The 26,524-nt window shown below is 46.8% G+C and overlaps 1 protein-coding gene across 1 annotated transcript in view; it reads left to right on the top strand.

The window, feature by feature from the left end:
• The window catches only part of B3GAT2 (beta-1,3-glucuronyltransferase 2), a 372,851-nt gene that overhangs the window by 307,228 nt on the left and 39,099 nt on the right, over positions 1-26,524 (top strand). The window contains exon 3 of the mRNA XM_085610919.1: positions 14,076-14,224. Coding sequence (XP_085467045.1) covers positions 14,076-14,224 — 149 coding nt within the window. The remainder of the gene's footprint in view (positions 1-14,075; positions 14,225-26,524) is intronic.

Genomic DNA, 26,524 nt, shown 5'->3' with positions numbered 1-26,524 from the left:
AGAAGCGCAGAGGCTGCTCTTGGGGTAATTATGGCATAGCTTGGCGAGTGCTATGCCATAAGGGGCCAATAGTGATTTATGGGTTTTTAGCTCTGCATCTAACTACTGCATTACATGCACTAATGTTATGATTAATGTTATTTACACCTGACAATGAAAGGATGATGAGCATCCTTTTTAGTGGCTACATATTACGTATAGTGGTGACATGTTACTGACTGGTGCAGCTTGTAAGTATTTGCTTTATTGCACCAAATGTAATGTTATGACATGAGCAAGCTTATAAGTGGTTACCTTATTGCACTACCTATTATGTGTATGACTATTGTCTAGTTGGCAAGGTGATTTGTGGTTCATTCAACTGTGGTCTATGTGTTTTATCTACAATATATGAGATCTTGGGTGGAGTCTCTTTTGTGATGTGCCTAGTGTGTCACTGGTGTGTGTGTGTGTTGCGCAAACACTTCACATATTGCCTCTGGAATAAGCCTGACTGCTCTGCCAAGCTACCAAGAGGGTGCGCAGGGGTTACCTTGTGTGTGTGTGTGTAACTCCCTCAAGCTGACTTAAATGCGCATGCATATGTTGAACATGCACGTATTACTTGGGGGACGCTAGGTGGCGCACTAGCGTATGGACGCCTTCGTGTGAGGCTCCCGCAGTCCGGCGACAATTATCCGACAAAATATCCTGTGAGAGGCAGTATATGGTGCTCTGCTTTTACAGGGAGGCATAGCGAGAGAACCGACAGCGGCGAGCCGAGTTTGCTCGATATTGAAGCCTTGCCGTGGGAGATAGACGCTTTGAAAGTTCCGGCGGTGGAGTCGGCTGGAGACTGTGAGGCGCTGGACCGGCTACACTTCTGATGCGAGGTCGAGGCGTGAGAGACGGCAGCAGGCCTCCGAGCTGAGTGCGGCGCGCGAAGCGCTCTGAGGAAAGCCCGGGGGAGGAATTGCCCCCTTGGGACCTTTCTGCCGGCACCACTGGTGTAGTGACGACGTTGCTGGCGGTGAGCGGTTCCCCTAACTGGCGGGGCGGTGCGGCTGTGGCTCCCCCCTCCCTCGCGCACCGGCAGGAGCTGCAGCGTTAAGGAGTTACCTGGGATCGTTGGAGGCTGGTGTTCGATTGGGGGATACTGCGGCAACCGGCCCAGATTAAAGTTTTGCAGGCTGTGCCCCCCTCCGTGTGGACCCGTACCGCCGCCGCTCGCATCACCCGGGCTGTGTGTACACTGTGCTGGTGGCTGTGCATGTGGTCCGGGCATCGGTTCTGCGGGCTGTGACTCTGCCTGTGGAGAATCGCCAGGTGAAGGGATTATTCTGCGCTACCTGTGTGGCTGGGGGCGTTGCACGGGGCTTCATATCCTCAGCGTTGGCTGCACTGCGCTGTTGGCGCTTGCGCCGGGGCGGGGGGCTGAGGAAGGTGATCGGCGCTCTCTTTGGTCAGGAGGGCGTCTCTGTGCGGTTCAGCCCCCCGGTTGTAGCGGCAGAGTGGATTGTTGGCACGGGCTGTGCAGGAGTACGCAGTGCATGACCCGAGGTCCAGAGAAGTGCGACGGCGGGACGCATTGCGATCCTGTTGGGAATTGCTCTCGGAGTCGTTTGTCTATCCCCTATCACTTCCGACTGCTGATATCGCGGTGGGTCTGCTAGCTGGGGACTAGTAGAGAGGTCGTCAACGGAAGGGGATATACTGCACTGACAGACGTTCAGGATGGGCAAGCCCGACACGCGACAGCCCAAGCTCACGTTTGAGTCTCACAAGAAGGCGCCTAAAGCTGGCGACGTTCATCATAGTCCGGCCGGATCGAGTGGAGCCGCGGGGGAGTCGGCGGAAGCGGGGGCTAATTTGCAAGATGTCCTGCGTGAGATGCGACAGGGGTTTGCGACGATCACTGAAAAAGTTGATAGAATCTCATCGCGCATGGATGCAGTGGTTCAGAAACTGGATGCCCACGAGGAACATCTGCAGGGAGTGGAGCAGCGGATCTCGGACTCGGAGGACACTGTGACACAGCATACTACGCAGCTCTCCAGAATGGACAACCTGCTGCGGGTGATTGCCGCTAAAAACGAGGATTTGGAGGCGAGAAGTAGGCGTAATAACGTACGTATCGTAGGTATTCCGGAGATGACGAATGTGGGCAAAATGGAGGAGTACGTTGAGAAGATGTTCCTGGCGGCGATTGGGGCAGACGCTTTCTCTTCGCAATTTATAGTGGAAAGGGCGCATCGCACCCTGGGTCCCCGACCCAAACCGGGCATGGTCCCTAGGCCAATCGTGGCCAGGCTACTGAACTATAGGGATCGGGATGCGGCTCTGCGGGCGGCTCATAGCACGAAGTCACTAACATATGATGGCCATTCCTTTACTCTATACCCAGACTTCACTCCGTTGGTGCAGGAGGAACGGCGGAAGTTTTTGGCGGTAAAGGCCATGCTGCGCAACCTGCAACTGGACTATGCATTGCTCTACCCAACCCGTCTGCGAGTCACCTATCAGGGGAGACAAAAACATTTCACGAACCCTCAGCAAGTAGAGGATTTTATTAAACATTACAAGCGGGGTAACAGGCCTGCTGAGGGGGCAGCGGAAGATCCGGATCTACTGCACGGGGACATGGAGGAAGGCGAACAGTGAGGTGTGGTGAGCATTGATCGCATAATGTGACTCCCCTCCTTCCCCCCCCCCTTTTTTTTTTTGTTTTATTGTGTTTTTGATGCCTGAAGGATGCTGTACAGTCTGCATTTTGTGATGTCTATTTGCTCTTATATGCAGATAATACTGCTTGATGATGTGGCACCTATGTTGCCTATGGTTATAACGCTGGACGCCCCTCTGGGTCGCCGGGCCGGACTACAGGTCATTTGGTGGGCTAGACGGTGGTGAGGGGGTTTAGTGGTGCCACCTAGCAATGGTCCCCGACGGGAAACACCCTCTAGTATCTTGTGGGTATGGGGAGTTGACTGGCCCTGGTTCAGGGGGCAATTGTGGGAGGGGAGGGGTGGGCACATGGCTGGCAGGTTGGGGTTTGCTTCAGTGGGAGGGGGGAGGGTATATAGTGCGAGATGGGGGGACTGGGGGTTGGAGTTTGTGGACGGGGGTGGGTGACCTGGGGAAGTTGGGTTTATTCCTACAGGGGAGGGTGGTGGATGAAGTTTCTGGGACAGGTATTGTCCTTATTTGTGAAAGTCCAGTGCTGTGGTTGTTGTGGCTGGGCCTGCTACTGATCCGGGGTCGGGGGCAGAGCATCAGGTCTACTTTCGGTGGCGACGTAGATTATGGGGATTTGATGAGTGATGGCAGATAGTGGACATATTGCGAAACTAACAGTGTTTTCCTGGAATGTGCGAGGGCTGAATGATGCACGAAAGTGCAGGAGGGTAGTGGCATATCTGGAGCAGCATCAGGTACAAATCGCATTATTGCAAGAAACCCATCTTAGTCCACGTTTGACTTATGCTTTTGCCGACAAATGGGCGGCGGTGCGGAGTTTCTCTTCCTATTCGGGGTATGCCAGGGGCACTGCCATTTTAATCAAGAAAACGGTGCCTTTTGTGACACTTGGTGAGCATACGGATGCAGAGGGGAGATTTGTCTTGCTGTGGGGTAGACTTGGCACTGATACCGTAGCCATAGTTAACTGTTATGGTCCTAACGTAGATTCCCCTGACTTTTTCATACGACTTTGGGGTAGGATACTGAGCACGGGGTCCATGCATATTATCTGGGGAGGAGACTTTAATGTTGCCTTGACTCCGGGAGTGGACAGGTCTGACGGCAGCCCTCAATATCATAAAAATGCAAGGGATGTTTTGGTGGGCATAATGGAGGAAGGGGGACTGGTAGATAGTTGGAGGTTCGTGCATGCGGGGCTTCGGGAGGGTACACACTTTACTACATACGCCAACACGTGGGCCAGACTTGATTACTGTTTGTTATCTCGAGGTTTGGTGGCTAATCTGGGCAGGGTTGCGCATTTGCCGAGGTCTTATTCGGACCATTGCCAGGTTTTGGTACAAATATCGATCCCGGGTTATGGCAGGGCGGTGCCGCACTGGCGGATGCAGTCCACGGCTCTGCTGGACCCACTGTTTAAGGCTGAACTGGGAGAGGAAATTGCAGAGTTTTTCCCTCGTAATAAAGGATCGGTAGATAGTGTGGAGGCCATTTGGGAGGCGTTTAAGGTGACGGTCAGAGGGTATTACATCTCAAAGAGTTTTGGGGTGCTGAGAGATATTCGAGGGACGCTTAAGAAACTAGAGGGTGATCTTAAGGAACTGGAGGCTAGAATGGCCCGGGAGCCGATGGGCCCCATTCATAAGGAATTTAGAGAACGGCTCTCGCAGTATGAAAAGGAAGCTGACAGAGAGGCAAATTTCAGGGGGAAACACTGGCAGGCGCGTAGATATTGTGAGGGAGAGAGACCGGGACGAGCGTTGGCGGAGATTGCTAGGCATCCGCGATGTAATACACATGTACTGGAACTTGGTACGTCGGAGGGTGGGATACATCATGATACGAAGGGCATATTGGGTCTCTTCACCCCACATTATGAGGAGTTATATACCACACGTCGGGCTGAGGAGATCCCACTTGGGAGCTTCCTGGATGATGTGGCATTATGCTGGCTGAGTGACGAACATAGGGAGTTCCTCGGGGCTCCGTTCGAACTTGATGGGAGGCGATTATGTCTCTTAACAATGGGAAGGCGACCGGCCTTGATGGGCTACCGGCGGAATTCTATAAGTGCTATATTGATATAATGGCCCCCGTGCTCAAAGAGGTTTTTGAGGAGTCTCTGGAGATAGGCATCTTGCCAGGTTCGATGAGGGAGGTGGTGATTACCTCTTTGTTGAAATCAGGTAAGGACCCAACTGAATGTGATTCGTACAGACCGCTCTCTTTGATAAATTGTGACGCAAAAATATTGGCAAAGGTGCTTGCCACTAGGCTCTCCCTGCTTATGACTAAGATAGCCCTGCCAGATCAGGCGGGGTTTGTACCTGGTAGATCCACGGCCAGCAATCTGCGCACCCTTTTCTCTCTGATCCAAACAATAGCGCCGGAATTGCCTGTAGCCGCCGTGTTCCTGGATGCCACGAAGGCATTCGACTCGGTCGAATGGAGCTATTTATTCGCCATTTTGTACCGGATGGGGTTTCCTAAAATATTTGTAGCATGGATCCGGTTACTTTACACTGACCCAACGGCGAGAGTACTAATTAATGGTGAGCTGTCGTGTCCTTTCTCCCTGACCAGAGGCACCAGGCAGGGGGGCCCATTGTCCCCATTACTGTTCGCAATAGCGATTGAACCTCTAGCATGCCGTATCCGGCAACTGCACAGAGTGCGTTTAAATGTTTCCAACGGCAGATAGATGTGGCACTGTATGCGGATGATTTAACGCTGTATGTGGTTGACCCGCAGAATCATCTCAATTCACTGCTTCGGGAGTTTTTGGTGTTTGGCCGCTTGTCGGGTGTACAAATCAACTGGAAGAAATCACAGTTTTTTCCACTGACTCCGGCGGTGACCCGATTTTCCTTAGATTATCCGCTTGAATGGTGTGATACTGATCTCCGTTATTTAGGGATACAGATATCGACGGTCAGGGAGGAGACGATAAGATTGAATGCGCTGGATTTCTTTGCCATTTACCATGGCTGGTAGGGCCTCACTCATTAAAATGGTGGTTTTGCCTCGCTTTTTGTACCTGTTCCAGAATATCCCGTACTATCCTGGTGCGTATTTTTACAGACTTTGCGCTCCGAGCTGTTGCGGCTGTTCTGGGCGGGTAGGCAACCAAGATTGGCATGGTCGACTATTACCCAGCCTTATCGTAGTGGAGGATTTGATGTCCCCGATTTCCTAGCCTATTATTTGAGTGCTCAAGCCCATTTCGCATATCATTGGTTTAAGCCTACGCCATTCATGCCGCAGCTGGCTGTGGAGGAGTGGATTGCTCGGCCTCTTCCACTGAAGGGCATCATTCATGGTCCAGCTAGTGCGATAGAGACATCGGCTACTACGGTAACGGGCACGATAGATGCGTGGCAGAGAATACTGCGCAGATTGCCAGTCAAATGTCTATATGCACCGACTATGCCCCTAGTTTATCATCCAGATTTGTCCTTGTTGCAGGAAGGGGGATTCCAAGGGATGTGCGCCAAGATGAAAATTTGCTCCTGGGGTGACCTATTTGTGAACGGTCAATTCAAAACGCGGGAACAGAGATTTTTTATTATATCCAGCTGCGGCAGGGGTTGAGGGCTGTTTTTCCGCAATTTCCGAAGGAACCTGACGTAGTGTTGCCATTGCAAGTTCTGCTTACATCGACGGACGGCAGGCATTTAGTGTCTCGCCTGTATCGTAGCATCCGAGAGCAAAGTGAGAGTAGGGAGAGCAGAGCGCTTAGGAACTGGTATGTTGATATAGAGAGGGAGATAACGGAGGCACAATGGGCATATTGCTGCGAGCTCACTTCCGAGATTTCGGCCAGCTGCAGGATACGAATTATCCATTATAAGTTTTTGCAGAGAATGTACTATAAGCCCGCCAAAAAGATGAGGTTCCGTCTTGCAGATAATGACAGATGTGAGCGTTGTGGCTCGGAAGGAGCAGGCTTCTTACATTTGGCATGGGCATGTCCGCCGGTGGCTGCCTATTGGACGCAGGGGCATACGGCATTACAGGCTATGATGGGTGATACGATTGAGCTTGACCCACTAATGATGCTATTGGTGTATACTATGCAGATACCCAAATCGAGCCGCAAATTTGGAAATATAGCACTGTTACTAGCGAAACGGCGGGTTGCATGTAGATGGGGGAGGGGCCGTGCACCGAAATTTAAGGAATGGCTAAAGGATTTAGTATATTGTCAAGAACAGAACACGATATATGCTGATACACAACCGCTGCGTAGTCAGCCCAGGGACATATGGGATCCGTTAAGGGAATACTTGGTGGCCACTGCCGCGGCGAGTGAAGGTGGGAGTCAGGTGGAAACGGATAGGGCCCATGCGGTCACACCAACTGCTTAGGTGCAACTCTTTCAGGGGTTGCTGTGTTGCAGAGTTCGGGCTGTTTGCTGGGATTAGTGCACAGTGGATAGGATGCTGCCTCAGGGGGTTGAACTATGGCTACTGAGATGCTGCGGATGAGGTGGAGTTGAATGGCTTGGTGGTGGAGCACGAGTGGGGGCGTATAAGGGGTAGGGGTCGGTGGAGCTGTTGTAGGGGCCTCACTATGTGCCACAGCAGATAGAACGCAGGGATGGGTGATGCGTTATGCGCTGCTGTTGGGTTTGGTTATCTCCTTAGTTTTTGACCCTTTTTTGGAGACCTAGCTTGATGGCCTCTCGGATGGCGGTCACTCTTGTCTGGGGATCGGTCGCTCTGTATGCCCCGGGCTGATCTGGGATTGCAGTTGTTTGCTTGGCAGGCCATTGGCAATCACGACTTGCTGCTTAGCACTGGGATTATGGACACTTACATTCTGGAAAGTAACAGATAACAGAAAATGAGGGGGGGGGGGGGTGGGAAATTGAACTTCATGGACCTTGAACTGATGTGTATCGTGTAGTGGAGGCAAATGGGATACATCATTAAACAGTGCCGCCGGACCTCCGGGTTGTCGGTCAAATGGCTGTGTACCTGTAAGACAGCAGCTGGTAGGTTTTGTTGAACGCGGCCGGCCCGTGTGGTTGTAGGCTTGGTGCTGTGATATGTTATGATGATACAATAAAGGTCTTTGGAAAAAAAAAACATGCACGTATTACTTTGGCATGTTTAAGATATGCCGTTGGTGGAGGTGAGTTGTATGCGCATCACAAAATTGTTTCATTTACTTTCTTGTAGACTGCCACTAGTTTTGATTTGTTTTTCTGAGTACTGGTTTCGGTTGTTTTTTTTACGTCACTGTATGGTTTTTTGGAAGACAGTGTTTGGTAAGAACACTCAGAAGGAGTATGGATCACTTGTTTGAGCACGTGCATGAAGAATTGGGTTATTGCATGCGGTTTCACGAGGGTGTGAATGTAACATGTAGGTTTCTCGCAGATGGTTACATCAGGAGGGTGTTTAAATTATGAAATGAGGAGAGTATTGCTGTTTAATTATTTCATTTTTGTTAAACGTGGTTCTCGTGAGTATATTTGTTTACTTTAGCGACCCTGAAGAAGGGCTAAAAAAGCCTGAAATACATTGGTATTACCGTCTGAAATTGAATTATATGGACTGTGAAACTGTTGTGTCTAAGAGCAAAGACGAATGGCACTCGTTGAACCAAGTTATTATCTGCAAAAGTGCTGTTAAAGATTAACAAAATAGGAATAAAGAAGTTTAACAACTATATTCTGGCTGACTTTCTTGGACTGTCCACATTGATGTGCTGTGCACCCTGGGTTGTGGGATTGACCAATGGCTACAACTTTTTCAAAAGGTTTATTTTGCCAGGTCGAAATGGCAGTTTAAAACTGCACACACAGGCTTCAATAGTAGACCTGGGGCGTGTTTAAAGTGCCATTTAAGTGGGTGGCACAATCACTGCTTCAGAGCCACTAGTAGCATTTAATTTGCAGGCACAGGTAGTTCCGCTACTAGGGACTTACAAGTAAATTAAATATGCCAATCGGGTATTAGACAATCTAACATGTTTTAAGGAGAAAGCACAAGCACTAGTTAGCAGTGTGCAGAATTCTAAAGCCAACAAAAACAAATTCATTAAAAATAGGTGGAGCGAAGGCAAAATGTTTGGGAATGACCCTGCAGCAAGGACCAAGTCCAACAGTAACTTTTATTTGCTGTAAAGCTCTTTTTTACCTTCATCTTTAATAGTAGCACACCAAATTCTAACATCTTTAGATACAAATCGGGCAGTCTGATGCTTCAACAACAATGTAACACAGCCTTAATTACATTTGTACATGAGAACCATACTCAATTTGTACACCTTCAGCATGGTCAATACTTCCTGAAATAGTTGTGTCATAAGCAACACTACCCTGCAGGTGCCCACCCCCTAGTAGGTGCATATACTTTCACCTTGCTGTGGCATCTACGCGACCCAGACAAGGGTATTAGTACTAAGAATATGAAGAGCAATAGTTAAAAGGTAGGTGAAGATGTGAGGGCTATAGAAAAGAAATGCCTAAGAAAGAAAGTGGGTAAGGGCCCCTAGGGGGTAGGCGAAAGCTATCATTAGACAATCTGTGTGTAGACAAACGCATATCTGACCAAATCAAAAGGTGTGGCCCCTTTGACTAACCTGTACCTCCATCAGTAGCCTACTGGCAAGAACGGGCAAACGGGAGACAATGGACAAAAATAGGGTGGGCAGTCAGTAGATAATGAATCAAAGTACACTCACGCACTCTGTAGGGTTTCATTTATTGTAATGTCACCAGCTCGAGTCAATTTCTACCACTCATACGGCTTTTCGAGAAACTAAAATATTCTGGAGTCAGTTTCTTCTAGTCTCAGTCTGCATTATTTCTAGCTCCTCGGTGTGAACCACACAGCATATATCCTCCACTGTGATTTCTTACTCCTTTGTTGTGCAGTGCCTGCTTGCTGAAACCTTCAGATCAGATTTTGGCATGAGGATCGAGTAGTCACACTGTTTCTCTCTCTGAATTTCCTCTTTAGGGACTACTGGTGCCTTACACCTCTACGCTACAGCATCGAATGTTTCTTAACATTATTTCATGCCTCAAATTGTTTTTAGCCAGCCCCAAGGTATCCCTTTTATTTTTGTGCAGCAGCACACAGGGGTCTCTGCTAGATGAATCTGCTCTACACCTATTAATCACTCAAGATTATTGGTCCCTCATTGGCAGGCTTGCCTCAGCAAGAACTCTTGTGATCCCTTAAACTATGGACAGGTTACACTGTACCCTACCTCAGAACAATACTGCATCAAAGTAGTTCTCTTCCCTTCCACGGATGGTACCACAGCTCTCTAGACATTTTCAGGAGAGTGACTGTGCCTCTGAACGGTACACACTTTTCCTGCCTCGAGGTATGCCTCCAGCTTTGCCTGCCTGCCTCTCGAGTCTCTTACTAGAGTGCCGCCTCCTTTTTGGGTGCTCCGTGGACATCTGTGACACCCTCCAGAGTTTCATTTCAGCCAGCACCAAAGGTGTAGTGTGTAAATCACTGTGACACCTCACCTCCTAAATGGTTTCCTTTGTCATCCTCTAGTGTGCAATTCAGTGGGGGAAAGGGTCTAGGGAAGATCAAGGGGAACTGTACTGTTTCCCCAGCTTCCTGGTTTCACGTGGTGGGAATCTTCAAACAGCAGTTACAGCATTGGACTTCATCGTCTTTTGGGATAGTGCACTAGCACAGAAAGTCTTCGCAAGTTCTGGCGTCAGATAGTAATAAATACTTTTAGCAGCAAGCTCCCAGAGAGAGCATCTGCTATATTAGCCAACAAGTCATGCACACTATTCGTCTCCGTCCTACAGAGCTTACAGGGTTCCAACTGTTCAACTATTAGCATGGCTGGCTGAGGTTGCGGTATCAACTAAGGGCAGAATATCCACTGACTTACTGTAGCAGCTCTTGCAGCCAAAGCGCTACCACATAAACCTTGATTGTGCATTGTATGTTATGCCTGCTTTGCTCTTTATATTTCTTAAATTCTCTTTGCTGAGCACTAGATCTGGTTGCACAATTCAATTACATTTATCGGGCTGATACCATACCCGATACATGAGCACCTGTTTGCAGAGAATATAACTACTCAGGGATGGATCTAGTGAGATAAGAGTTCCATTTCTTGTGCATTGGACTGAAAGAGAAATGGAGCCCTACCTGATTGACCGCATCACTTTTTTTTTTTAACGGTCATTTCTGGACCAACACTGGCTTACTTTAGGTAGGGCTGGATTCCGTGGCCGCTTCGAATTCCCAATGGGCTTTCTTTGTTCTCTTCTTCCCAAGTGCATGGTCTGTTTCTCTTGACAGCAGCGGCATGTGGGCAGAGGAGTTGTGCTTAGTCACAGTGCTGTGTTTGTTGGCGGATTGCTTTTCTCAACCGCCCTGCTTTCTGGGGGATGTAATATTAAAACCAGAGTGATTTCAGTATGCCAGAAGGCATTACTCGCTTCCAAGCTGTTCCAGGTCAGATTATCAATTTGTCTTAATCTAAAATGGTGCCTCAGGTTTTCTTTAAAGGAAGATCACAATTTAAAATGAGACATTATTTCCTGTTACAGTACTTTGCTTACTGTTTATTCAGGTATATAAGCCTGCAGAGAGGCTTAAGCCCTGCATCGTAATGATGCTGGAGGTACCTTCATCAAATGTACGCTTTTCCAGTTCCAGTCTGATCCATACTTCAGTTCAGTCCTGGCATGTCGTGCTTGTCCTTCTTGAGACTGTTTTTTCTTCAGTAATTTTTCAGGTCTTTAGTTTTCATCCATTAGGGAGGTTTTCTAAGCCTTGCACATTTCATTGCAGAAAGAAGACTTATCTCACCTGTGATTTTTAGGTCTCGCCTAGGCAGCGCTTGGGCTGTCTCTTCAACACATGCAGTATCTAGGATATGTGCTTGAAAATAAACGGCCATCTTTTTCATTGGTTGCTGTTCTTTAGAAATGCTGGATTTTCACTGGTGAATACACTTAGTAGACCCTCCTTTTGGAATTGTGCATCCTCCCATGAGGATTAGTCCTCTTACATGTGTTCTTACTGTTCAGGTTGTTTCTACTTAGAGAGAACTTTTTTTTAGTTTGCCTGCCTCTTTGCTCGTTAACTGTTCTGTTTACTTCTGCAGCGAAACATCTGTTGCATCCTTTGCTTGCCCTTGCTTTATCTCTGATGCCTCCCCCTCATAACTCCCACAACACTGCTACTTGCTTTATATCCCTTAATCTTTCTGTGCCTCCTCCGCAAACCCTTCCACAACACTCCTCGCAGGCCTCCACCACCACTCCAAGGCCGCTGCTCAATTTTTTGTTACTTTACATACACTTTTCTTTATATAGTGCACTTGGGGAAATTAAACAATCAGCCCATAATCACAGAATGTTGGCCTGACAGCAGACTCGAACAGGGATACCCAGCTCACCAGTTGACAGCTCTCACAGCTGTGCCATATCCTTTTCCTAGTCATGTTGCAGGGTGCAGTACCATATGTGGCCAAAAGAGGTCCCAAGGGACATCCAGTGATAGCCTGTGGTACTGCACCCTCACAACACTGCATAGGTAAAAAAAAAAAAAAACATTGCCATTTATAATACCAATAGCTCCAACTCCAAAAAATGCAAGACCTTTTGCATTTCCAATGCTTGTTTCTGTTAAGGAGCAAGGTGGCCACTGGAGGCCATCACCTTTATTTCAAGACTATTGTGACCGAGTTGTGTGTGGAACCACGTCGTCCATCCCTTGGCATAGACAGACTAAACAGGCAGCATTAAACGCGTATACAAACTGCGAAATGTACCCACAATTATTGTTGGACTTCAGACTCGCAAATTGCACAATCTGACATCTTGAAATAAATGATGCAGAGCCCGCAAATTGGGATTACACAATACTTCGCAAAATAAATATTTTTCTAGCACCCCGGAACCTAGGATTTAAATTATTGAATACTTACATGGGTACGCCCTGTGGATATGAGCTGAAAATCAATTACTCTAACATACTTGTATTTTCTACTGGCTTATTTGGAAGTAAGCAGAAGTGCCTCACATTTTGGTACAGAGAACACTTCCTTACATTTTAATTTCTCAAGGGACACTTCAAACGGATAAGGTAGTGGAATCTGTAATTTTGATTTATTATATATTTATCAATGTCCTCAATATTTGGCAGTTTGAAGCATGTTACCCTTTTCAGGAAAGGGATTTATTGTCCTTGGTCACATGGGTCAAGCTAAGCAATACCCCATCAGCCACTGTGCACACTCCCTTGTGCTGATGAACTGGATAGGGCAGAAAACCCAGACTTCTTTATTGGGCAGCTCTCTGTTTTTTAGGTTATCTAGAAAGTTGCAACTTATGCAGCTCAAAGCATTGCTTTGCGTTACTTGGCGCCAAGGGGGCATTACATGGGTGGTACACGGGCATTCCCATGCAACCACCCATGCCTTTTGACGAAAAATCCTTTCTACAAACAATTGTAGACAGGGTTTAGCGCCAAAAGTTAACGCTATCTGAAAGGAGGCGATAATAGGAGATACGTTTCCATTTTTCCTTTCTTTTCCTACTGTGCAGCACACTTACAAAGTGGGGAAAGTGTTTGAACTTGTCTAGGCATAGTATTTTGTAATGGAAGGGTACCCTTCCTGTACAAAACCTATGCACCTTCGCGCTATGGTGTGTGCGTGGCACGCGGCATATGAAATCAGCGCTTGTGCTAGGGAGAGAGGCGCATTTGTGTTGTATATATTGTTTGTAATGTATATTAGTGTTATGTATGTTCTGTGATCAATTGTATTTTTCTTTCTCTGACCCACTGATTTGTTAAGTTCCTTATGTCTGTGTTGGTATTTTTTTCATATTGTTGAATCATGTACTTTTACCTAAATGTATAGCTTCGTCTTTTTTGAGATTTTTCCTCTTTGGATGAATTGAAATGTATATTTTTTATTAATTTTGGATATTAGTCCAATGAAAAAAAGAAAAATAATTTTGAAAATAAAATGAAAATAATGTTATAGATAAAGTGTTATTTTTTCTGTGGTACAGTTCTATAGTGAATACAATTGAAAGGGGTTGGTTGTTGTCGTATATTGAGTGTGCGTGGCACGCGGCATATGAAATCAGCGCTTGTGCTAGGGAGAGGGGAGGAGAGCGCCTTATCTCTGTAGATATGGTGCTCACCTGCTCCCTCCCTGTCACGCAAAGCAGCGCAGCATTTTTGGCTGCTGTGTGTCTTTTTTTCTTGCAATCCTGATAATTATTCTTAATAAATTTGCAGCCTAAAGAATGAAAATGTTAAGAACTTATACAAAGTGCATTTCTGAGATGGGTAAAATGTAGTTTGGTCATATTTAAACTTATGATATAAACCTCTCTCTTCTATGGATTAACCGTATTTTTTCATATTTGTTTTCAAAAGGATTTGCAGTGAACCTTCAAGTGATTCTCTCAAATCCGAAAGCTGCATTCAAGCGCCGTGGATCACAACCAGGGATGCAAGAGTCAGACTTTTTAAAGCAGATCACGACAGTGGGAGAACTTGAGCCAAAGGCAAACAACTGCACAAAGGTATCCAGTGTATTGAATGTGCTAATTGTACTGTATTCACTGTCATGAACATGCAAGAAGGGCAGCAGTAATTAAATCTAAACCTCAAATACTGATTACACGAAGGGCATGCAGCCTGGCGCGAGCTGCGCTGTTAAGCAAAGATTCAATATATCCAACATCCTCTCCGACTGTGACCTTGATTTGATCTGCCTCTCAAAAGAAGAGAGCCATCGCCTATGCAGACAGCAGCATTTTACGATTAGCTGCATGGGACGAACTGTGAACTGAGCACTTAAATTCTTCTCCACATGAGCCTCATTCTCACCCCCACCAAAAATGTCTCCTATGGCCAAGTTTCAGATCGGATCTTAACAGCAGTCACGCAGTTTTCCACTACAGTCACGTTAGCGCCAAACCGTCACGGTAAGGAAATCAGTGGTTGCTATACAAGGTGTAACTGAGGGATACACTTTTATAAGCAGGGTACTGTCAGTTGCACACCCTTCACAAATGCATAGCAAATCTGGTAGCTCGGTGGGGGAGATGTGTACATAAAGACCGATGGATGAATGGGTCTGCTGCCATACAATAAAGTCTACAAGCAACACCATAGGTCGATTCACAAAAAAGTTACTTAAAGAGACGCCTTAATAAATAAAGACATACACTAACATTTTCCATAAGGCAACTCTTTATTTGGAGATTCACAATAACGCAAATGCTATGGATGTACACCTACATCAAATCAGAATTATGTATATATGGTTTACTCCAAAGCATATTTTACTTTCTGTAAAACTATTTCTGATTATTTCGTAAATTAAGAAATCCATTTGCTTACACCTCCTTAACATATTGGGGTGTCTGTGTGAGTGGAAGTGAAAAAATGGGTGTAAAAAAATTTGGAAAGTTTGTGAATACCCCAAAATGTATGACCTAATAAAGTTCGCTTCTCTTCCAATGGCTACTACAGACTATCAGTAACTCCTATGCTACCACCCTGTCTCTAAACCTGTGACTGGAAAATCCACCATACTTAAAGATTTTCACCAGTTGCCAGAGGAATATGGGTCAGAAAATTCAGCAAATCTTCATTAGGAGAATCAGGATTTGCGATTGGGATGACAAATTAAGCTTTTGTGCACTAGTCGTCTAGATAGTCTATGTATAACAAAGAAATGTAAGTTTACTAACCTGCCAAACACATATCCAATGAAGGAGATGGCATGAGGAGAGACAGAAACACTGACAGATGGAGCCAACAATGTTTAACAGGATTGTTAACTTGGCTGAAAGTACAACATGAAGGCGACCCTGAATCTCACTGACCCGCAGTATTAAATTATACTCAATGCAGTTAAAACAACCCATATTCGAGTGACATCATTCACTATTCCACCAATGGCTACGTATTATGGTTCTATGGAATAAGGGCTTGCTTAAAGCACAAGGCAACATGAGTATTTAATTCACAAAAAGCATCAAATATTTACTCCCAAATTCGAGCGAAGTTCAATTGCCGTAGAGACACTTTCTTGAGCCATCAACTTCAGATTCTATCCAAAAACCTGTATACATGTACTGATAATCTAGCTAGGAAGCAAGAGAGAGCAGTCCATAAAATAGAGAGGGTAATGATTCAAGATCACGTTTAAGATCTGACTTCATGAGCGGATGAGCTAGGGGTTCCTTATCAAGAGTGGAAGAAGTGTTGCTAGACAAAATGGGTTTGCATGTCCTGTCTGAAATGGTCTGTGATAATGTGGGCCTCTTCTAGCATGGGAAGTTGTTCTATAGCATGGATACTACCATTAAAAAGTTGAATAGAGGAGGAAAAGGAGCTCATTGGTAAATAGTACTGTGAACTCCCATGGCCATCCAACATGCTGTCAAGTACCATATTAGAACATTCAGCATTGAAAGTCTAGTGGTACTCATTTTGTCCTTGGTGTATGGGATGACTCCAGACAATGCATTCAGTAACTGATAAAAGTCAAACTTAATGTCTTAGTATCTCAAATATTCAGTTGCACTGCTGTCTTCACCTTGCTACTTAAGGCCCAGTGCTTCACTTACAGATGCTACTGCTGAATTTCTACATGGGGTTAAGATCTATCGGTTTGTCTAAACCGTTATCTTCAGTTGTTTTTTAACTGAAGCTGCCCAATGCTGTTTTTTGCTTCATAAATTGTTAACATTGGGAATGCCATTTTAACAGTATTTTTCTCAAGTAGTTTATAATATTTATTATGTTAGTCCAACATATTGAATGCAATCTACCAGGCCTGCATGCTATGCTGCATTTAGCAAAACAGATTAGAGGGCTGGTTTTCTGAAAATTCATGCATCAATGGTTGGTGAAAGTATGCATAGAGGACAAAGTGGCAACTTTGCAGATCTCTGCACCAGGAAAATACATAATGAAAGTACCTCTGACCTGAGATATAATTAACTTTTTACGTTTTGGAAAAGCTCAATCATTAATGAATAATAGACATGATGCCTCAAAACAGTCCTCTGATCTCTTTACAGTAGTTTTTCAACATCATTCTACAAAATGCTGGAAATCAATGCTGAAGTGTAGTTAAGTGTAAAGCTCCTCTACCACGAGATTTCCAAAGCATGGAGCTCAGAAGATCAATTGTCTACTGCGCAGGAGAATCAAACTGCCTTCTTCTGATGAAATACAGCCTTGAAACAGTGTATGTTGACACAGTCTTCATTGTTTAAGTAATGTCCCGAAAAAAAGTATAGAAAAATGAAGGAAACTGGGTTATTAGTTGAGAGGGGTGGGGACCCCACTTACATGATAAACACAATCATTGTTAGGGAGAACCATTAAAGTCACTAAACCTGTGCTTAATCCTTTGGTAACTTGGCGCAAAAGCAGTCAGGCTTAACTTGGAAGTAATGCATAAAGCACTCAAACATTGGTTAAGTGACAACACAATACATGATAAATCCCAAAACAAAAAAGAGCAAAATTGAATATGTGAGATTACAAAAATTCAATCAGTAGTACAGGAGTTATGAATTTTGAGTTCTAGATGAAAATAGCGCAAACAAATACAAAGCACCACTCGCAGATATCCGGTTGTGCTGGACCGGGTCTAAATCAGGCCATTTGGGGTGCAGTGCGGATTGGATACAGGTACGAGGTACTCGTTCTGGTGAAGAGTTAACAGTCTTTATGTCTCTGCCACATGAGGAGCCTCAGTTGGAACTTTGCTTTGGCCGCAAGCGTTGTATTTTGTCAGTCATTACTGAAGAATGTTGAATTAGAATGTTATAGTGGTAAGGTTCTTCCTTTTAGCAGTTGGTGTGGAGAGTTTACCCTGTCTGGTTGTGCCATTTGTTTTTCAAATAAAGAAACTTCAACCAACAGCACAATCTCTTGAATTTACCGAGGAAAACAACATTTCTGTGACGATGAGTACCTCAACGTTTCAGTGATGGACCAGCCCAGAGTCTGCAGATTTATGGGCAAGCTGTGAGTTATGTATTTTTTTCCTCTTCAAAATCTGCCAACTTCTAAGTAACTACAAACTTGGAGGCACATTTTGTTGTGCGCATAAAATTAATTTAGGGCACTTTCCAACATATTGAATTTTGTTAGTGTGGGTTACAAGTGTACACCACATATGCAACATTTGGGACCATCAAACAAGTGCGTTTACCAACGTGTGTGAGGATACTAGTGCGCAATGCCCATGTTTAATGTACACAGCAATGTCGGGAAGCAACGGATCACACCCTGATCAGTGTCTTATCAGCAGATTCATGTTGGCTGAGTTTGCTCGTGCTGCAGTGCACTCCTCGCGATCTTCATTTCTTGTCTTCAGCAGCACAGATGTATGAAGCGCATCACATATTTCAAGAGGAGGAGAGCATTTTCAACGGCAGCCATCTTGCTTTGGGAAATACTGAGGATTTACCAATTGCTTCCATCTTGCTTTGCGCAATATACAGGATTTGGAAACTGTCCTCAGGAGTTGGAAGGAAGAATAAAAAAATAAACCCTCTTAGAGAAGGGTTGTTTGAATACTAAATTTAATGCTGTAGTAAGTTGAATGGAGACTTGATTATAAAGGTAAAATTCAGTGTTTTCCAAGGACATTGAAGCTTGCATTCTGGAACATGTGGGACACTGGTGACTACTTTTGTTATGTTAAATTATTATTTTAATTAGCCAGACAACGGTGACTACTTTTGTTGTGTAAGTTTGTTAGGTTGAAAATTAAAGGAAACAAAAACGAAGGCCTGCAAAAGTAATTGTTATTGACAAATCAAGCAGTTGCATCTCCTACCTTTCTTGCTACTCCAGGTGAACCCATCATGGACGACTAGTGATAAGTCTTTGAATATTTGGAGGCTACTGGTGCTGAAATGTTGGTTGGAAAAAGAAAATGAGCATTGTTGAAGCATACCTTGGGGGTTAAGGGTAGGAAAGTATAAAAAACATTGGCAGCAACTGTAAGTTATGGTGAAGGAAGGGACAATAATTCTGATATGGACGACGCATTGGATGATGAAATTGTTTCGATTATGAAAGCACTAGCAGAGAACTATGGAAAGAACATTAGCGTTTTGGTAGAAAGGCACAAAGGTTTCTCTCAATCGCAATTGTCTGGTGAAACTATTGACCAGTATGTTGCAGTTTTGTGAACTTTAGCTGCAACATGCAAATTCAAATAATTGCGTGAGGAGGTCATCCGGGAACAGTTAATTAACCATACTTCAAATATGAAGATACAAGAGAAGTTGTTGGATTTAAAATAAAACCGGTTCTGGCAAATCTATGGGGGGTGTGGCCAAGTAAGATGGCTGAGCGGGTGTGATCCGACCCCTACAACTGCCATACAGCATTTCTATTGCTTGTAGGGAGCAACGAAACAGATGCCAACACTCAGCGACGTTTCGAGCTGAGTGGGAGCCACACATCGGACTTCATAGCCGGCCACCTGACCCGATCGCAAACCACGAGTCGGCTGAACCGGAGTGCTAAGGCCGCTCACAAGATGGCGTAGGGACGCACTAGGGCGGACCTGGGGACGATCGAGACGGACTACAGACCTCGCACAAGGATGGCGGCTAGAGTCTTCTGAGTCCGCGGCGCAACGGGAGGGCAATGGCGGTCCTTACGCTTCCAGTGCCTCCCCGATCTCCACAGCGGGAGCTCTTTGCCTAGCGGAGCCATGACATGCAGCGGTAACGTGGAGGGGACCCCGATGCACCGCTGAGGATACCGCACGTGAAAGGCAGCATAGGCAGGCGATTCGCATGCACCTCCATGGGACTTTTCCGGACAGATCAGTCCCTTCTTACTTCACCGACTGCAATGCATGGAGGAGCCCAGGAGAGCCCTTGCCCAGAGGCCTTGCCTGACTTCAAGATGGAGACCGAGTTGGCGCATACATAGGGGGAGATTTCCTAACCGCACTTGTTAGAGTCAGATGGGGCGCGGAGTGAGGCATCTTCCCCCTACATATGGTTTGGAAGTGGAGTGCCTTGGGATTCCTGATTGCTCGCTATATTTCGCCACAGGATGCCTGACCTCAAGATGGCTGCCTAATCCTTCTCCTTAACAGAGGCCTGATCTTATCACAGAGAGACCTGCACGACTTGATTCCCTACCTCCATTTCCTAATGTGGTCTCTTGGTGCCTGCTCTCGCGCTGTGCCTGGCGTTGTCCCTATGCCACCTAAGGCGGCAACAAATAAAGTCTCCCGCTGCAGCGCCGGAAAGAGGCTCCCTAACCACAGAGACAGACCAAGCCAAGAACATGGCGCTTACCCGGGTGGACCTGATTGCCACCCTCCGAAATTTCAAAGCTGAACTCTGCCAAAAAATTAAACAAGATTTGCGGACTGCCATGGACCAACTCAAGGCTGATCTCGCTGAAAAAATGGTAACTCTGCGACAGGATGTGGACGCTGTCGGCACCAGAGTGTTGGAGGTGGAGGAGCAGACACAGGATCTGGACGCCCGCTCCATCAAGCTGAAGGAATCCCAGAAAACTCTACAGGCCCAGCTTCAGCAAGCAAGCCTGAAAGCAGAGGATTTGGAGAACAGATCCCGAAGGGAGAATATTCACATCCGGGACCTGGAAGAAGGTGCAGAGTGACCGGACTTGGAGGCGTTCGTGGTGGGCCTTTTTGCGGAACTTCTAGCCCCTCATCAGTTGAAGCTCAAAATAGAAAGAGTTCATCGTGTGGGGACCCCACAGTCTGGGGAGCGCAGGCGGACACGGGACATCTTGGTCAAGATGCACTCTTTTAAAATGAAGGAGGCCACCCTGAATGCAGCGAGGAAGAAAGAAGAGACGTCCTTCCAAGGATACAAATGCGCCCTTTATCAAGATCTAGCGCCCTCCACCCTAGCGCGTCAACAATTGCTGAGGCCGGTTACTACCAAACTACGAGACGAAAACATACGCTACCATTGGACATTTCCTTTTGGGCTTGCCTTTGACTACAAGAATAAGGCGCACCATGTGACGGAACTGACTGAAGGTCTTTGTATCCTGGGCCTCCCACTTCCAGAAACTAAAGCACCGCGGACTCCTCGTCTGACCCAGATCCAGCTCGGATAGGCTCTGGCCCTGGCACACGGTCACGAAACCTCGATAAACCACTCGATGATCGTACTTGGTGAGACGCTTTCTATGGATGCTTCGATCCTCGTGCTCTCCAGACTCGGGGACCTTCCATAGAGCTGTGACCGCCGGAGCCCTGGAGATGCTGGGTGCGCAAGTCTTTTTTCTGTTCTTGAACTGTTCTCCTGACTCCTGACACACAGCAGTCGGGGGTGCGGGCCTTGTCCGTACCACCCAGAATTCTTCTACCTTTTTGGAAGAATTTCGAGCCGAAAGCCTGTTAGCCACACGGCTCACACCTTTTGGGGAATGTTGGGGTTTTCCTTTTTGGGAGGGGAGGATTCCTGGTGGTGAGGTAGGGGTCCCATTGGTTTCTGGGTCCTACAGAGACATACAACACGATGGGTCGGGGCACCGTGAAAAGCGAGGGCTTCAGGAGAGTGATCCTTGTCACGATAGGGACAGCGGTCGCAATACAGGATGGGGGGTTATGATCCACAAGGGGAGGGGGGAGGTACAGCTCACCAATGGCCTCCATAGCGTCCTGGAACGTCAAGGGCCTAAACTCGCCCCAGAAAATCTGGAAGGATCTTACAGACCGCTGATTTGAGGTGGTAGCACTTCAGGAAACTCACCTCAAGAAGTCCGAGGACACTCTGCTACACCATGAAGCGTACCCCTTAATTTATAAGTCATCCGCTGGTACTAAGCATAATGGAGTAACCCTGCTTTTTCATAGCTCCTCCAAGTTTCAACCTGAAGCCACCAAGGCAGACCGGGAGGGGAGAATTATGATGGTCAGGGGGAGACTGCTGGGCACAATTTGCACATTTATCTCTCTCTTTGTACCCAACTCAGGTCAGGCGACATTCCTCTCTAAAGCATTGGACTTGATAAGTGGCTTTGCGGAAGGGCCGGTGATCCTACTGGGAGACTTCAATTTGACATGGAATGACACCCTAGACAGTTCACACTCACATAGGGCGAGTGCCAACAGTTTCTCTAAAGGGAAAATGCTCACCCTGGGCTTCTGCGATGCCTGGCGGACGTTGCACCCCACCACCAAAGACTACACATACTTCTCACAAGTCCACCAGTCCTATTCTAGGATCGATTATATTTTCATTAGTCAGGCGCTAGTGGGGCCCCTACAGGCAGCGCAGATATTGCCGATCTCTGTATCATATCACAGCCTAGTCTCTATTAGTCTGAATTGGGGCGGGCCTAAGCCTGGCACGTCACGGTGGTATTTCCCGACAGCGTTTACGCGAGACAAGACAAGACCCTACGCGAGGAACTGAGAGCCTCCTTCATCGAATATTTTACACTTTACAACCCGCAGGATACTTCCCACAGAATAATTGGGATGCTTTTAAAGCGGCACTGCAGGGCAAATGTATTCAACTTAACACAGTGCTGAACAAACAGAGGGCAAGGGAGCACACCGCCCTTGAAAGAGACCTGGAAGTTGTTGAAAAGGCACACAAGGAAACACCCACTCGGGCATTGCAGCGACAACTCACCACGGTAAAGGACAAACTACGCACCATTTACAATAATAGAGCGGAGTATACACTGCTGAAGCTGCGTCAGGCATCATATGCTCAAGGCGATAAGGTGGACCCCTACTTAGCGCACCAACTCTGAGTGAAGAGGGAACGCAAGTTCATTGTAGGTATCCTGGATCGGGAGGGCCAGCTCACCCACACAGATGACGTTAAGACCCACATTTTTGGTGACTTTTATGGGAAACTCTATCAACGTACACCCCCGCATATGATTTTACAACAGCAATATCTAGACTCAGTGGACCTCCCCCACCTTTCCCCCGCAACCGCGGGAACCTTAGATGCTCCTATTACTACGGAGGAGGTCGGACAGGCCATTTGGAGACTCAAACTTCAAAAAGCCCAGGACCTGATGGTCTTACGGTGCAATTTTACAAATGTTTTGCATCCGAACTAATCCCCCACCTCACCGAGCTATTCCAGGCGATAGCAGCAGATGCCAGGGTTTCTACATCCATGTCTGAAGCGGTGATACCGGTCATTCCCAAACTCGGGGAAAGACCCCCAACACTGCGCATCATACAGGCCCATATCCCTTCTTAACCTCGACACGTAGCTCTACTTCGCGATCTTAGCTGCCAGGCTGGAGGACCTGATGCCCGCACTAGTCCACCCTGATCAATCAGGTTTCATAAAGGGAAGGCAAACACACGATAATATTCGCCGCACCATACACCTTATCGAAAAAGTGTCTACATTTAATCTCCCAGCATTTCTGGTAGGTCTGGATGCCGAAAAAGCCTTCGACCGGGTGGACTGGTCGTTCCTCTTCCTTGCCATGCGTAAATACGGCTTTGGGGATGCATTCCTCGACATGGTCAGGGCCAACTACCACCTCCCGTGCTCACGAGTGTGGGTCAATGGCTGTGCATTGCCCTCCTTCATCCTTAGCAGAGGCACGCGGCAGGGCTGCCTGCTTTCTCCCCTCTCATTCGCCCTTAGCATTGAACCCCTAGCAATAAGATTCCGGGCGAACGAGGAGATACGGGGAATACGTTTTAGTGGCACAGATCATAAAGCGTCCCTCTTCGCGGATGACATCCTGCTCATGGAGCCGCCCCCCTCACTCCGGGCAGGACAAGAGGAACTGAAGCACTTTGAATTAGTGACGGGCTTCAAGGTAAATTTATCCAAATCCTCCATACTAAACCTCACGCTCCCCACCGCCGAGGCGACAAGATTGAGAGGCCAGACGTCCTTACAATGGGCTAAACACTCCCTCCTATACCTGGGTGTCCACCTCACTCCTAAAATTGGAGATCTCTACAAGGCCAATTATCCCTTTCTAGTGATGCAGCTTCAGCAGGATTTTAAGAGGTGAAAACCCCTTTACATTTCCTGGCTCGGGAGGATCAACGCTGTGAAAATGACTGTCCTACCAAAACTTTTATATCTCTTCCAAGCTCTACCTATTGAACTTGACCGTGACTTACTGCCACGTCTGCGCTCACTGGTCACTAAATTCATTTGGCAAGGATGGAGGGCTCATCTCCCTTTTCACATGCTGAGACGTCCTAGGAACGAAGGGGGGGTAGCGTTACCGGATTTCACATTAGATCATCAAGTGGCACAACTGGAGGTGGTGACAGAATGGTCGGCGAGGGAGTCCGACAAGCACTGGCTCTACATGGACAGGTCAATTGTGGGGCGCTCCATTTGGGAGGACCTATGGAAGACCGGCCGGTGAACGCCTACCTAAGCACACCCACACGCACTACTTTGACAGTCTGGGATCAAGACGCGAGGAGGGAGGATTGGACCTCATTTCCTTCCCCATATACCCCAATCCACTTCAACCCGGCATTTCCACCAGCAAAGCGTGAAGGACTCTTTGACTGTTGGAGGGAGGGGGGTTGCTTAAAGCTTTCTGACATATCATAACTACGATATCCTGACCTTCGAAAGCTACAAAAGAGAGTTTTTGGTGCCACAGAGCGAGCACTACCGCCACCTCCAGCTCAAACACTGGGTCTCACTACCACACATAAAAGAGGCCGCGAATAGAGAGCTTACGGCTATGGAAAGACTAGTAGTCCACAAGGCAGGCTCCATGAAGGGTGCAATCTCCTCACTATATACTATGTTACTGACTACATTCACGCTCCCCGGGCACGCTACATGTCCTTTTGGGAACAGGTTCTAGGGCACGATATCACTGAGGAGTGGAAACACGTTTGGGGCGATATCACTAGACGCAATCAATCCATGGCTCTGAGGGAGGCACACTATAAGATGCTGCTAGATTGGTACCTTTACCCTACTAAGATCAGGCGGATCTTCCCTGACACCTCAGATCTCTGCTGGCGGGGATGAGGTCTGCAGGGAAACTTCAGCCACATCTGGTGGGACTGCCCGAGTATTTGGCCTTTTTGGGAGGAAATCCTTTCACATCTCAAGGATATGCTGGGTTACCCCATCCGGACCACCATTGAGGGGGCCCTACTAGGCATTAGAGACCCGACATTGGAACACCAAACAAAAGCCGATAAGACGATAATGTGGGCATGTCTGGGGGCGACGAAACTGACGATAGCAGCCACGTAGAAAAAGAAAGCTACACCAGCGACGTCGATGTGGCATGCCCGGCTGTGGAGAATCCTCTCTATGGAACATCTCACAGACATCTTTAGAGACTAATACAAAAGGGGCCCATTGGTTACCTATCTATCCCGTGGCCTACCCTCGGTGGTATGTCCGCCCTCCATAAGTGCTATGCATCACTTCCAACTCTAACCTGTCCCGAGATGGAACTGGATGATATACGCCTCACTCACTGATTGGTCCGGACCCCACTCTTGCTACCCAGCTTTCTAACTGTACCTAGATTGCCCACTACTTTAACGTGCAACACCACCACCACCAAGGAAGGGGGAGGGGTTGGGGGGGGTTTGTTTCTGTCTGAGAATTTCTCCTCACGACGCGTTGCATCAAAACAGGCATCTTCTACTTTGTAAGTGGGATTGTACGAACTCTGGGACAGTTGAATTTGGGCTCGGAATAGGTGAATGTTTTAGACCCGAGCCCTGCATGCTCTGCTGTACTAATGTTGTTATTTTGATTTATGATTCTCAATAAAAAGAATTTTGAGAAAAAAAAAAGAAAAACGGTTCCAGCTCATTAAAAGCCCGGGGTCTCGACAGAGAGAGCGGTGCCCCTCCCCTGAGCTGTCACCAAGTTGAGGTGAGGCGACTTATCTGTACACAACGGGTACGACCAGTAAATCTAAAACACCAAACGTGGGATTACTGGTTCTGTATCGAAACAATACTGTTTTGTAATTTTAGTTTTTTTGTTTTAACACTTTTTCAACGGCAATAGCACATAATATCTTTTGGTCCTGACGAAAGCCGCGACACCTACATGTAGACACGTCCACCATACGCAGTAATTATTTTAAACTGCAGGTGCACTGTTTTTATTCCTGACACTAGGAACAAACTAATAAAGTCCATATTGCTCTTGGTAGTTAGTTTAAACATCACTCACTCACATTCTCTCTTTTTTCCAGTTCTGCACTGCGCCAGTCACCCAACCCATTCAGTTGTCTTCTCGTCTAGAGGATTTATTATATCCTAAATTGTGTAGGAATAAAAAATATCCCTGAGCTCCTCCCTCAAAGTGAGGGGGTAGTAGCCCTTTGCAGGGCTAGGGTTCCCCATCAAGAGGAGAATACCAGATGATGAAGCATGCCACCTCGGTGGGTGATGGGATTACGTCCCAATTAAGGGATCTCCTTAATAGCACTTTGAGATCATCTTTGCTGTCTCTTCTTCAGGCATATATTTTTAGACCTGAAGATTTCAGCAATAAGGCCAGCCAGGGTGATTTGTTGAGGATAGTACTTAACATTTTGGAAGAGACAGTTCTGACTGTGGAGACTGGGAAATGAAGAAGTGGAGTATTTGAATCATAAAGTTTCCAAGTCTGGCATAAGACCAAATATTAAATTTATGGAAGCTACCGAGAAGGCACCATGCCCCAGACACCAGGCTCATTTGAGATCTTTTGTTTAGATCTGACAGAGTCCTATGCCAAATTTGTGGATCACTTCTCTGATAGAGTTAAACCGATGAGAGCATTGATGAAGAAGGGTCTGAAGTTTGAGCGGATGCAAGAATGCCAGACAACGTTTGATTAAGAAATGAATAGAAAAAT

This window comes from Triturus cristatus, chromosome 6, assembly GCF_964204655.1.
Source record: "Triturus cristatus chromosome 6, aTriCri1.1, whole genome shotgun sequence".
NCBI classification, from domain to species: domain Eukaryota; kingdom Metazoa; phylum Chordata; class Amphibia; order Caudata; family Salamandridae; genus Triturus; species Triturus cristatus.
This window is presented reverse-complemented; position numbering and strand designations above follow the sequence as displayed.